This window comes from Anarrhichthys ocellatus, unplaced genomic scaffold (genome assembly GCF_004355925.1).
Source record: "Anarrhichthys ocellatus isolate YVR2014 unplaced genomic scaffold, GSC_Weel_1.0 scaffold11, whole genome shotgun sequence".
Taxonomy (NCBI): Eukaryota; Metazoa; Chordata; class Actinopteri; order Perciformes; family Anarhichadidae; genus Anarrhichthys; species Anarrhichthys ocellatus.
In genome coordinates, this window is record NW_022280041.1 from 3082503 (window position 1) to 3096715 (window position 14213).

General features: G+C 41.6%; 1 protein-coding gene across 1 annotated transcript; it reads right to left on the minus strand.

The window, feature by feature from the left end:
* Positions 1-3788: 3788 nt before the first annotated feature.
* LOC116385453 (sialoadhesin) lies at positions 3789-10635 on the minus strand. Its single transcript, XM_031850951.1, has 15 exons — positions 10592-10635; positions 10382-10417; positions 8709-8978; positions 8345-8617; positions 7976-8251; positions 7473-7760; positions 7070-7342; positions 6801-6937; positions 6578-6743; positions 6065-6337; positions 5623-5862; positions 4297-4404; positions 4144-4159; positions 3952-4049; positions 3789-3850 (listed from the first exon to the last, which is right to left on the minus strand). The coding sequence occupies exons 1-15, from the start codon at positions 10626-10628 to the stop codon at positions 3789-3791; spliced, it is 2553 nt and encodes an 850-aa protein (XP_031706811.1). The 5' UTR covers positions 10629-10635.
* Positions 10636-14213: the final 3578 nt, after the last annotated feature.

Here is a 14213-nt window from a genome sequence, read left to right on the forward strand (position 1 = left end):
AGGTATTGGCTTGGCTTACACCCATGACCTCTTGTATATTGCATTTTGAGTCTGGGTAAGACTTGACACCGGGGCACTGGGTAGTGGGACCCCCCCGATTGCCACTGAGCGGCATGCATTTTGTGTGCAGCCATATGTGAGCACAGAAGGAAGTGAACTACCAAGCCTCAGGATAAGATAAGCGACAAGTGGCGATGTGTCCACACCGCATAGTAAAATGATATTTAGATCAAGTTCAAATGCTCAAGTCTCAGGATTTGCAAGGAAAATAATAATATGACGAGGGGAGTTATCTGCTTACTGCAGAGCATCTCAGCATCCGGCGGTGAAAGACTGTAGTCCCCTGTAGTCTCATCTGGTAGCCATAAATAACATCACAATGCAAAGACCGGCATCGTTCTACGTGGTGTTTCTGCAGTGGTGGTCTCTGCACTGCAGCCCCACTTTGGTTTCCTGAACTTTAGGCTGATGGTGCATTTACATTTCAACGCTGATGTGAAACCCACAAAGTGAAACAGGAAAGGTAAAGATGCTGCCCACCTATAGGGCAGCCGACTGAACTTTGCTCGACACTTCACTCAACTATTTTAGGAACACTCGCATGTCTTACTTCTCTTTAAATTCACACATTCTTGTATTGGCACTGAAATCTCACCCACGTCTCCCAGTATCCACTTCACAGAGCAATGGCATTCAACCTACTCATGTCACACCTGTCACTTCTTAATGGAAATCCACAAGTTACAACTTACAAATCATAGAAACCTAGCATCATATTGATTTTCATTAATTTACCATTATTTGTGAATTTACAGTTTAGCTGTCTGTCGGTTGATCAGTCGGTCCACCACCAGACTGATCTGTCTCAATAACATTTGGATGGATTGCCAGAACATTTTGCACAGATATTAATGGACCTCAAAGGGTTGAGCAGAACTGTGTTGAAATCCCCCAGTTTCCCAGCTCCACCACAAGGTTGACAAAATCCATTTTTAGTGAATTATCTCGACGTCTATTGATTAGGCTGTGCAGACATTTGGTACAGACAGTCATGGTACCCAGAGGATCCTATTGACTTCAGTGATTAACAGGTCAAAAACCCAAATATACTTGTTAATGACCAAAAACTGCAATGCAATGCCAATTAAACTGAACCTTAAACCTTTATTCAGCCTAGCTGTACCTTGTATTTGCTGATAATTAGTTACTTACTGGTGTATTCACATTTCTGCAGATATGCTTGACTAGAGCGGAGCATGCAACACACAGTGGCTGAATACATTTAGGGAGTTTGCAGGGAGACATTTAGTCATTTCCTTTTTTCTGAGTCATGATAATCCAGAGAATTTAACGTGTCAACCACCATTTTAAGAACTTTTCTTTTTTTTTTTGTTACATCCTGCACCCCCATTCTCCTCTCTGAAATATAGAATATCGAGACAAACAACCTGTTCCATTTAGATGACATTCATTTTCAAGTTGTCCGTTTTCGACTCTCAAAAGGATCAGCTGACTATTTACTTGGTGAAACCCTAAAAGTCTAACATGAACATGTTTGCTGACATTTCCTTTTGAAAGGAGAAGTGATACAGAGACGGTAAAAGGACTCTGGCGAGAGAGTCGAGAAAGAAACAGAACCAAGACGTAACAGACGTGTTCACCGACACACCCTGAACCCCTCACATCATTTAGAAGAACTATGAAACTCAAACCAGATGAGTTCAAAGGTGTATTTATTTTATTTCAAAATAATAAAGTATGATATAAAAATATTAGCTGAAAATAATGTCAATGTAATTACAATAGGTATAAACCAAAAAAAAGACAACAGTTACATACAACAAAAAGTACTGAACATTTGCCCAAATGGAGGAAAAACATTCTAAATAGTCGACTAAACATTATGCACTTTATGATAATACACTTTAAATGTGCTGAAGCATGAAGCTGTGCACCATGCATGCACTCACTGATGCATCTGCAATGATATTTGACCACAAGAACCGCCGATCAGCAAGTAACTGGAAGGAAAACCGCACTGCTCCACCAAGTGGCTAAAAATATAAAGCAGTGTGAAAGAAACACAGACAGCCTTCCTTTAAAACACCCTCCTTGCTGCTCATACCACTGTAAAAGAACTTTAAAAGATCAGAAATAAACATTACTGCTGATTCCTCCGTGAGATAGAGCAGACTATCTATACAGCTGAGTTGAGGACAGACGAATGAACATACATGAAAACTAAATGCTGTAAAACTGCCTTAATGTTGGATTTCATGTTTTCTCTTGTTTTGTTAACGGTGCACTTCTCTTCATGACGCTGGAACCAAATCTGAGGAAACAACTGAAAAGAAAAAATAATAAGAGATACAGGATGATATAGGTGGAGTGGAACAAAAAGCGATAATGCAGAGTACGGTGTATTCTACCAAATGATAGCTTCTTCAGTGCCTCATATTTATTCTTAGACACAAGATTAGTCATGATGAAGCACTTCAGTTGGTCAGAGATGACATTACTTTGTGTACGTTATCTTCAGTTCCTCTTTCAGAGAAGTGCTGCTGAGACACGCTGCCACATTTAGACACATTTAAGTGTCTAAATAGATTCTGGTAGCATGCTCTTTTTCTTGAATTTTACTTGAGTTATTAAAAAGCTCCATGTTTTTAAAGGTTTACTGTACCTGTTCCAGCATCTTCAAAGCCCCCCACAGTTTCTATTCTATATTGTTCATCAGCAACTGCTCATACGGTAACTTAAGAAGCAATAATTGGTATGATATGGTTGACGAGCGAAGCTGCACGAGACGAGATGTTTACCAATGAAGCTGCTTCATCAGCGTCAAATCACAAAGTTGGGCTGACAAGGAAGAGAAAATCAACAATCCACTTTACAGACTGTAGATTATCCCACTTTTGGTCATTTATTTCAGATTGGACCACTTCAACTGGATAAACTGAACCTCAGCAGCAACAAACAACAATATACATAATAAGTATTAATACAAAAGCATATTCAGCAGAAATCCACAGTGAATAAAATCCAAAGCAAAATGCTGCGTGTGAGCAGCGTCTGGATGGCCGCAGCTGTATAAATGCTGTCAACAGCACTTAAACATGAATGCTGTTTGTCATGTCGTCCACGCTTTTCTTGTTTTGCTGACGATGCACTTCTCTTCATGGACCTGGAACAAATCCACAATAAATACAGTAATTGTTTTTAAATGCATTTGAACATTTAGACGACTATATTGACTACAAGTTGAACTGCATACTGACTTATAGTTAGATTTACTCCTAGTGTATTTAATAATAACCATTCAATAGTATTTCCTTTAATGTCATTTAAATGCAAATGACCCAGTAGCTACATAGTTAAAGTCTTAATATTTGTATCTGCAGTTGAATCTAGATTGACATTACTGTAGTCAGAGCTCTCCGCTGCGTCCTCACGTATTTCTGTGAAAACAATATAATGACAAATAAATCTCCCGTTTACCACACAAAGTATAATTGATGCCAGTGTGTACTTTTGGCAATTACGTCTGTGGGTTTGATATTCTGCTGTCCACATACTCATCACATCTGTATTAACAATGAGTGAATTCGTTTTTTATGTTCATGGCGACGGTACTTTGTGTACTCACTCCTCTTTCCCAGAGCTTTGAGCTGAATCTGAGATGTGACATTTCCGTATCCATCTGCCAAGTCACCTGAAAATAGAACGATTATACTGCCTTGAATTCTAAACACTTACAGCATTTAGGACGGCTCTGCACAATCCAGAGTTTATACTGTACCCCGCCCGGTGATCCCAGAGCCAACGATTGTTTCATAGACACAAACATCACCTACAGGTCAGCAAAAATCATATTAGTCACTTTAAGTCCAAGATATTGTAGAACTTGATTCAGATTAAAAGTTGTTTTAAATATAATAACTGGACATGAACCGTGGAGAAGAGAGGAGTAGAGTTGCTGTTGATTTTCATCTTGGTTGACAGTGTGGACCACAGCAGAGCTCTGATTGGTCCTCTGAGACTGGATGAGCCTGAAACATGTTGAAGCAAACAATTGTGCATAATATGTAAAATCTAGTAAATCTAAAAGTAGTTTTATTTAAGATGAGACGAGAGTGTACCAACCTGTGACAACACGTATCTGCAAAAAAAGAGTAATTATTCATTTGCTTGTTTTTGTTGAGCGAAATGAGCCAAAATTGGTGACGTCAGAGTTCCTCGTTGATTTTTAATAAGCAGAGTGTAATTGATCGATAATAAACAAGAAAGAGGTCTCACCCTTTGACTTTTTGTACCAACACAGTAGCACCAGACTCAGGAGAACCATCAGTACGATGCCACTAACCAGCCCCGCGATCAACAGCACAGGAGATGGAGAACTGGACGCTGAAATAATTAAGAATATACGTATTAGTTAACTTCATCGAGTGGAGCATATGACCAAAAGCAGATCAGTGTTTGTATATTTTATACACATAAAGTTGTACAACATGACTCTTCACTGCAAACTGAACCACATTTGGCTGATAATGATGATTCCACCACATAACTGCACGGTTGTTGATGATTTTTTACACAAATCATAGGCCTTTGTCATGAAAGATATTTTGACACAGTAGGGAACGCACGGCTGTTAATGATCAAATTAATCAGTTTCCGGGTCCTTGGCTCACTGTCACACTGTCTTGGCTTAGTGCAGGGTGTCAAACATACGGCCCGAGGGCCAGAACCGGTCTGCCAAAGGGTCCAACCGGCCAACTGGATGATTTTGTAAAGAGTGAAAATCGCAGAGAGCTCATTAATTCCAATTTTTTAATGACCTGCTTTTGTCCACTGGGGGTCCTAATAAGAGTATCACTCCCATCAACTATTATATTTCCCACATGCTTAATTACAGGCTACGTGACACAATGGTGTCAAGTGTAGGCTACTGTTCATGCAGGAGCCGTCAGCGGAAAATGGCATCTCATGGCGTTGAATGTCAGGTTTCCTAAGAAAAATGTAGGCTACTTATTTCTTCACAGAGGTAGACGGGAAGCCAGTGTGCTTGGTGTGCTCACAGCACCTTTCAGTACGCACTGAATATAATAATAAGTGCTGCTATCATACTCACCATGGCAAAAAATACAAGGACTTGCAAGGACAACTGAGAACAAAGAAGATAAGTGAATTGTTGGTAGGTTTTGAGAAAACAGGAGTCTGCTTTTTTAGTCATAGCCGAGAGATCAGCGAGACATCTCAGGCTGTTCATCATCTGTTTTGTAAATGGATTAAACGTTTTAAGAATGTATTTGTACTTCTTTACACTAGTTAGTAGAAAGGGAAACATTTGGAGCTGCTGTTATTTAAAGGTTATCATGTAATCATTTTACTGGTTTAGCCAACTTGAGGTAAAAGGGGCTGCATGTGGTCGCTGAATGTAAATGAGTTTGACGCCCCTGACTTAGTGGGATAGTTGAAATGGAGCCATCGCCAATGTTACTAGTCATGACAAGTCAAGGTGTCTGCTGTGAAAAAAAGGCATATTGGGTGAAATCTGATGAAACAAAAGTCTGTTTTAGTAAAACCCAACACATGCAGACAGGCTGCATCAATCATACTCACATTTTACTGACATCCAACTCTGTTGTGAAAGCACTCCTGAGTGTTCACATCTGTAGAAGCCTTCGTCTGACTTTGACACTGCAGAGATTTCCAGCTCCCCTCTGTCACTATTTGGGACGAGTTTGTCATTTTTGTAGAAAGTGACGTTGGAAAGTGGTTTTCCTGTCCTCCGCATGCAGCCAAAAGTAACAGAACCCCCCTCTCTCACAGGATGGACGGGGCTCACCAGGATAATGAAATCTGTAAAACCGTTAAATGCAATGAATATGATCGGCCTGACAAATGAATAGAGTAGTGGAGTTTGGTGAACGCTAGCCACATACATTTCTTAAATGGATGGAAACGTGAACACCTCAGTATTTCCAATGCATATGCATACAATATGATTAAATAAATATTAAATGACATGAACGGTCACAACAGAAACCGGATGAAAACCTACAATTTCTAGTGATGTTAACAGCATTGCTGAACTCTCCTGATCCAGACTCACACCAGTGCACTGCATTAAGGACCCAGAGACTGTAATGGTTCAAGTGGCATGTGGATCCAATCATTGTCCCCCAGGAAAAGCAATGTGCCAGGCGGCCATCCCCAAAAAACCTCATCACTCTCCACTTGGTAGAGTTTCCCTCACAGCTCAGCGACACAGAGTCAGAGGTTAAGTGCTGCACTCTGTCAGGACTCACTGTGAGAGACGCTGCTGAGTGAACATCTGAAAAACAACATTGATGAAGAGTCAAACAAAGAAAAGCGAAATTATAAGATTGAAAAGATAAAAGTTAGTCAGTTAAACTATCCAAAATAAAACTAGTTGTTAAGGCACATCAGGGGCATATGTTTTGAGTTTTCTTCATGCATATCCAATTAAAAGCCAATGTGAGAATTAGGCTACTTTCCAAGATATATTACATCTGCTTTTGGAGAACAGGAAGTGAGAAACAAACAAACCTACCTCCAGACCAGACAAACTTAGTTTCACTATACTGAGTGTAAAACACTGGATCTCCTCTTCCAGCTCTGCACACATATCCTGCTGTGTGCGTCTGTCCATGAACAATGTAGGAATCCTGTTCAGTACCATCGGTGCTACCAGGTAGAAGCTCAGAGATGTAGGAGTCGTGGCGGCTGTGATAACCCATCCAATGATGTCCAAAGGGGCTATACATGTCTGATATGTCTGCTGGTTTGGGAACAGCCTTATACCAGAAGAACCTCCATCCTGCAGATGGATGTTCAACACTGCAGGTCAGAGTTACTGAGTCTCCAGGACTCAGCCATAATGGAGACACAGTGAGGACAGGCTGAGGTTTCTCTGTTGGAGAATGTTTTTTCAGAGTTAATACATGTTTCAATGTGGAATCTAGATTTGCTTCTGGATTACCAGCAAACCAAACTTTAACGCTTTTATGAATTTTCCATTTGAATGAAATCAAATCTGACTTACTATAAGACACTGTCAGTTTGAAGGAAATACTCCACCCTGTTGAATTCCGTTGTGCTCTCTTCAGTCTGCCCATACACCAGTAGTCGCCATTGTATGATGGAGAAACACTAATCCTGTATTTATTTTGGTTTGGAGGTTTATATGAGCTGGTTGTCATCCATTCGTACTCCCACTCAGCGTCTCCTCCCTGCATCTCACATCTAAGAGCGATCGTCTCTCCAGAGTAAATCTCAGGCCAGTTGGGTTGCCGGGTCACAGCAGCAGCGTTTGTGACTGTTGATGTTCACCAATCACCAATAAAGATGCAAAAAATGACAAATACAAAAAAAGTTAGCATCAACATCAAACAAATCTCAATCAGCAATCTTGGATTCAGAATGGAGTATTTCAATGCGACACTCACCAATTTTGTGAATATTGATTGAATCGCTGTACTCTGTGTAGTAAACTGGGTTTCCTCTTTGCCCAACGCACCAGTAGAGTCCTTCCTGTGAGACACTGATTTGTCCAGTTGAGAGGACGGTAACGTCTGGTGTGGTCAGGGGTTGAGAGGATGTCTCTCCTCTGTACCAGTAGTATGTCCAACCCGATGATGATGATGAAGATGATCCCACAGAGCAGGTCAGGGTCACACTGCCCCCGACAGGAAAGCCTCTGTTGTCAGCACTCAGGTTAGCCTTCGGTCTGTGTGCTGTTCAGTTCAAAACAAAGACAAACAAATGGCATTGCTCTCCCTGTGAATTAATCTATTTAAACTACTTAAAAGAAAATGGACTGAACTGAAGTGGCAAAACAAAACACGGTTCAAAAACACTTTAAAGATGCATAACAGTCCTTCTCTTTTTCATTTGGTAATGATGATATAAGAAGAAGAAGAAACTGTGCACTACGCCCAATTCAACTTACATGAAACTGTCAATGTGATGACCTCGCTCCACTCCGTTGAGGAATACGAGTCCCAACTTTGTTCACCCATGCACCTGTAGTTTCCACTGTCGTTCACCGCAGCACTGCCAATCCTGCACTCATCGTGTGTTGGAATTGTGTCCGAGTTGGGCCTGCTCCATTCGTACTCCCACCCACTGTTTCCGCCTCCATAAATATCACATCGAACAGTGATCGTTTCACCACTGAAGATCAGAGGCCAGTTGGGTTGCAGGGACACAACCGCCTTGTTGGAAACTGTTCACAAACAGAAAATGAACAGAGGAAACTAGTTGTTTGCCCAATAATTCTTCATGCTGTATCCCTCCAAACTACAGCAGTCACACTCACCTCTTTTCTCAATGGTGACTGGATCACTGTCCTCTGTGAAGAAAACTGGGTTTCCTCTCCCTCCTCTGCAGTGGTAGATGCCTCCTTCTGAGATACTGATAACTCTATCTGATCCACCGTCTCTAATGATCTGACTGTCAGAAAACACAGAGGTTCTTCTGAACCAGTAGTACATCCAATCAGCAGATTCATCCACAAAGCACGTCAGTGTTTTCTTGCCCCCAACTGGTATGGTTCTGCTATATGCCATTACTGTGGGGCTGGGTTTATGAGCTGTTCATTTGTGTGAGAAAAAAAGGTTTTAGTATTCAGACAGATGAAAAGATACTAAAGCACAGTATGAATGAAAGACAATCTGACTTACATGATACTATCAGTGAGAAGGCATTACTCCACTCGGTTGAGGAATAGGAGTCCCTTCGCCCCTTACACCAGTAGCTTCCAGTCTGAGAAACAGAAGCACTGCTAATCCTGTACTCACGGTGTGTTGGAGGTGTGTTTGAGCTGGTTGTTCTCCATTCATACTCCCACTCAGCGTTCCCTCCTCCCTCAATCTCACATACGACAGTGACCGTCTCACCAATGAATATCTGAGACCAGTTGTGTTGCTGGGTCACGACGATCCTGTTGGATACTGGTTACACCAAAAATACACAATTAACATTCAAACAGAAATAAACAGTCAACAGAAAAAACCTTATGGGCTGGGTTGCACCAACAAGGATTCATTTAATCTGGGATTAGATCTAATCAGAGTTCAGTAAAACTCCAGATTTAAAATTAGGCAGAGCTCTGTTGCAAAATTACTCATCTTTGTTTAGTAAATCAAAGTCTAAACCAAAAATTTAATTGAGTTTGATCATGATGATGGCTTACCAACAATTAAATAAATAAATGCGTTGGTGTGTAGTCGGAACCTAGTTAGTAGGCTTTAAAAGAGGAGGGAAACTTGACAAAACGTTACATTGTTTGCTAGCGAGCTAAAAAGTCTATGTTGCTCCATGAAAATGATAAACATATTGACGAAACATTAAAAAAGAGAAAAGATCAGAGATGACACAGTCGGGGGAGATGTAGCCCAGTCGGCATGAACATTTTTTTTTTTTGCGTTGTACATTTCTGCAAACCACGGATACGTTGAATGTCGACGTTGTTGCATTCGGCCAGAGCAAGCGACGTAGTATATCAAGTGACTGTTAATGGAAGTTACGTGATATACTGAGGAGTATAACAAGCAAGACAGTCCACTAAGGGTGGGTAGGAGGACTTCTTAATGGGTCAAACAAACATATGACTTTCACCCAGGAGACCGCTGTTTGTGCCCAATGTGAAACCAAAAGTGAACACTTTACTTCACTACTTTACTTGTTAGGGATATTTTGTTATGTTGAAATGTTACGTTGTTACGTTACATTGTTACATTACGATAAGTTGTTACATTACATTGTTACATTATATTGCTATATTAGCTGTTACATTAGGCTGTTACATTACGTTGTTACGCTACGTTGTTGCGCTACGTTGTTGCGCTACGTTGTTGCGCTACGTTGTTGCGCTACGTTGTTACGCTACGTTGTTACGCTACGTTGTTACGCTACGTTGTTACGCTACGTTTTTACTTACGCTACGTATCGTTACGTTGTTACGCTACGTTGTTACGCTACGTTTTTACTTACGCTACGTATCGTTATGTTGTTACGCTACGTTGTTACGCTATGGTTTTACTTACACTACGTATCGTTACGTTGTTACGCTACGTATCATTATGTTGTTACATTACGATACAAACCATGATGTTTTTTTTACCTTAACCAAGTATTTTTGTTTCCTAAACCTTTCCAATTGCTTCACAAAGTTAATCAATGTTTCGAGGCTGTTATGAAATGCATTAATTAACTTATTTTTTGGTCAGAAATGTCAACATTAAAGGCAGGGAGTGGTTTGCAGAAACGTAGAATGTGAACATTTTTTCTGGCGACTGGGTCGGCAGATCTATCTTGAGCTAAAAATTGCAAAACCAGAAAATTGTTTAATTACCTTCAGCGTGTCCACAGTAGAGGAGTGTATTCAGCACTATAATAAAGATAGATCATCATACTCAATATCAAACTGGCTTAACTATCAAATGTATAATAAACAAAGGCATTTAAGAACAGCTGGATTTTGACAAACATCTCACACTCTGTTCTTCTCACTACATTTCGCTAAATCTGTCATTCAAGCAAAGAAAGTCAGTGATGTACTCACACGATAATGACAGCGCACAGAACAAAGTGAGCCCCATCCTTACATCCAGCAATGACACTCCATCACTCTGCTTCTGAAGAACAGAGAGACTGAAACTGGAGCCAGAAGAGAAAAGGAGAACTGAGGATAAGAGGTTACATTTCATACATATCTGAGACCAGATGTTTTCTACATCTCCTTTTTCTGATTTAAGCCCTCACACCACATCACTGGATTTAGAAAAATAACAAATTATAACAGACAGGAAGACATCACGTGGTGCCTGCATGTTAGACAAAACTAGGATTGCACTAAGTAGTGAATAATAATATTAATAATTAATAGAGTGCTCTGTGCAGACAACATTAGATCTTTTTTTGTCCCTTGTAACTTTGTCTTAAACATCGTAAAACATACAATAATCACTTGGGTACCAAATCTTTTTTTAATTGTTTCTTGCTCCAACTAGATTATTGCAAAAACAAGCCAAGGCACAGCTTGTCAGGATAAGATAATTCAACTTCACTTGCCTTTCACATCTACAAAAGGTGTTGCTTGATGACTTAGACAGTGTCATCATCACTAACACAGGATGTTTTTACACACGGCAACGAATTACTGAAGGAAAATTGTTAACAATGCAATCAATATAGTACGTATTTATACTGTAAGTTACAATGCTTACCAATGGAAATCATTGCATTAAAAACAACTGTTATTATTGTGGTTTTGAATGCAAGTATTCCTGGTGGTGCGGGGGTTTTTTTAAATGAGGAGGAAGATGACTAAATTGGTTTCACAATCGCAAATTTAGTGAGAAAAACTTGCATTTCCTGTTTGCAAGAGAGCAACATATCATTTGAAGGGGCTTGAAAGACTATACAACTTAACATATAAGCCAAAGTAGATGTGCATGAATAAAATAAGATGTAAAAGCTCAACCTAAACTTATAATGACAAAAACTTTTCTTTTTTTTTTTCCAACAGCTGCACATTAAAAAAGGTTTGTACTGAACTGTTTCCTGTATTTTCAGAGCATCCGATTGCGTCACATGACCTACAGGTCAGTGAGAAAACAAAGAAAAGTCAACCTCGTTGCATTGTTTGAATTTAAACATCTTCATGCAACATGTTAACATACCTGCTTGATTTAGTTGAACAATGTTTAACATGCAGCAGAGGGAACATTCTTTTAAAGTTAGAGAGTGTTGGAGAAGTGAACATGCAAAGCAGAAGGGACTAAAAAGCCTTCAGCATGAAATGGGAGGCTGACCGTGGATAAGAGAGGAAACATGCTGCTGAGTTGCATCGTGGTTGACTGTAGCACAGCCTTGATTGGTGCTCAGAGACTGAGCTCAGAGGCACCTTTCCTTTACACTGATGATGATTGCCAGCTTTTATTGTGAAGGGAAGATGTGCCAAAAAGTTGATCCAAATAATTTAAAATAGAAAAACTGGCCCAACAGTGACAATATAAAATATGACATGCAAAGAAAACCTGCAACACCAAGTGTAACATGTAGGTGTGTTTATGGGATGCAATATTTAACAGTCATATTTCTTAGATATGTGCTATTAGTGAGCTGTGGTGAAACCAGTCTGTCTGTGTGAGCTTTGTGTAAAAGCGAAGGAAGTTAAATTGAAGAAGAAGGTGGAGAAAACACCAAATCCAATGCTGCAGTTTCAAGCTTTGCCCAAAGTGTAAAAGCCATAAAAGCATCACTCAGAAGCAGAGCGACAGAGTGTCAGTGCTGGATGTGAGGATGGGACACACTGTGTTTGTGCTGGGGCTTTTCTGTGAGTACTTTATGTTTAAATCATAGTTTTCATTGATAAAACTTTTTAAATGACTGATGTTAATAGTTTCTGTCTGTTTGATGATGAATGATGAAGTTTCAAACTGGGGTGGTGGTTCCCATCTTCAAAAAGGGGGACCGGAGAGTGTGCTCGAATTACCGGGGTATCACACTACTCAGCCTCCCGGGGAAGGCTTATGCCAGGGTGCTGGAAAGGAGGCTCCGACCGCTTGTCGAACCTCAGATTCAAGAGGAGCAGTGCGGATCCGCCGTGGAACAGTGGACCAGCTCTTTACCCTCGCAAGACTACTGGAGGGGTTCTGGGAGTTTGCCCAACCAGTCTACATGTGCTTTGTGGACTTGGAGAAGGCTTTCGACCGGGTCCCTCGGGGGGTCTTGTGGGGGGTGCTGCGGGAGTATGGGGTGCCGGACCCGTTACAACGGGCGATCCGGTCTCTGTACGGCTGCAGTAGGAGCTGTGTCCGCATTCTCGGCAATAAGTCAGACACGTTCCCGGTGGGTGTTGGCCTCCGCCAGGGCTGCCCTTTGTCACCGGTCCTGTTCGTGATTTTCATGGACAGGATATCTAGGCGCAGCCTGGGGGCGGAGAACGTCAGTCTCGGGGGTCTCGGGATCGCTTCTCTGCTATTTGCAGATGATGTGGTCCTGTTAGCCTCCTCGGATCGTGACCTCCAGCATTCACTGGGGCGGTTTGCAGCCGAGTGTGAAGCGGCGGGGATGAGAGTTAGCACCTCCAAATCTGAGGCCATGGTTCTCTGCCGGAAACCGGTGGATTGCTCCCTCCAGGTGGGGCCGGAGTGCCTACCTCAAGCGAAGGAGTTCAAGTATCTCGGGGTCTTGTTCACGAGTGAGGGTAAGATGGAGCGGGAGATCGACAGACGGATCGGTGCGGCTGCAGCAGTAAAGCAGGCGCTGCACCGGACCGTCTTGGTGAAGAGGGAGCTGAGCCGGAAGGCAAAGCTCTCAATTTACCACTCGGTCTACGTTCCTACCCTCACCTATGGTCACGAACTCTGGGTCGTGACCGAAAGGACAAGGTCGCGGCTACAAGCGGCCGAAATGAGCTTCCTCCGTAGGGTGGCCGGGCTCAGCCTTAGAGATAGGGTAAGGAGCTCGGTCATCAGGAGGGAGCTTGGAGTCGAGCCGCTACTCCTTCGCGTCGAAAGGAGTCAGCTGAGGTGGTTCGGGCATCTAATTAGGATGTCTCCTGGACGCCTCCCACTGGAGGTTTTCCAGGCACGTCCAACTGGGAAGAGACCCCGGGGAAGACCCAGAACACGCTGGAGAGATTACATCTCCCAGCTGGCCTGGGAACGCCTCGGGATCCCCCAGAATGAGCTGGAACATGTTGCCGGTGAGAGGGAGGTCTGGGTCGGCCTGCTTGACCTGCTGCCACCGCGACCAGACCCCGGATAAGCGGTGGAAAATGGATGGATGGATGGATGGACCAAGTTCACTAAAAACACTTGTTTATTTATGATTCATGTTGATATGATCAACCTGTTTGACAAAGTGTTCATATAATATAATGTAGTGATAATGTATAAATGTTAACTAGCATAAGATTCAGAAAGCTTAAAGTTTGACCACTGATGCTGTTCAGACAGCTGTATAACCTGTAATCCTGAGCTTTGTTTAAAGGACCAATTATCACATCATCTTGATCATTACAATAAAACAAAGACAGATGGACAGAGTTCAGCTGTTTACATGAAGATACTTACATAATAATAATAATAATAATAATAAGACAAACCATCCAATATTTTATCCCTTTTGAGAAACGAGTCAGTGATTAATTAGTGATAACATTAATGCATCAAACA

Excerpts from the sequence above, each read along its gene's own strand:
- LOC116385453 (XM_031850951.1), bottom strand. The coding sequence starts at position 10,628 with ATGGGGCTCACTTTGTTCTGTGCGCTGTCATTATCGT. Across the intron at positions 6,744-6,800 it reads CTGTTCCCAAACCAGCAGAC|GACTCCTACATCTCTGAGCT; the intron begins ATATCAGACATG and ends CACAGCCGCCAC. Across the intron at positions 4,405-5,622 it reads GAGTTGGATGTCAGTAAAAT|CGTCCAGTTCTCCATCTCCT; the intron begins GTGAGTATGATT and ends TAATTATTTCAG.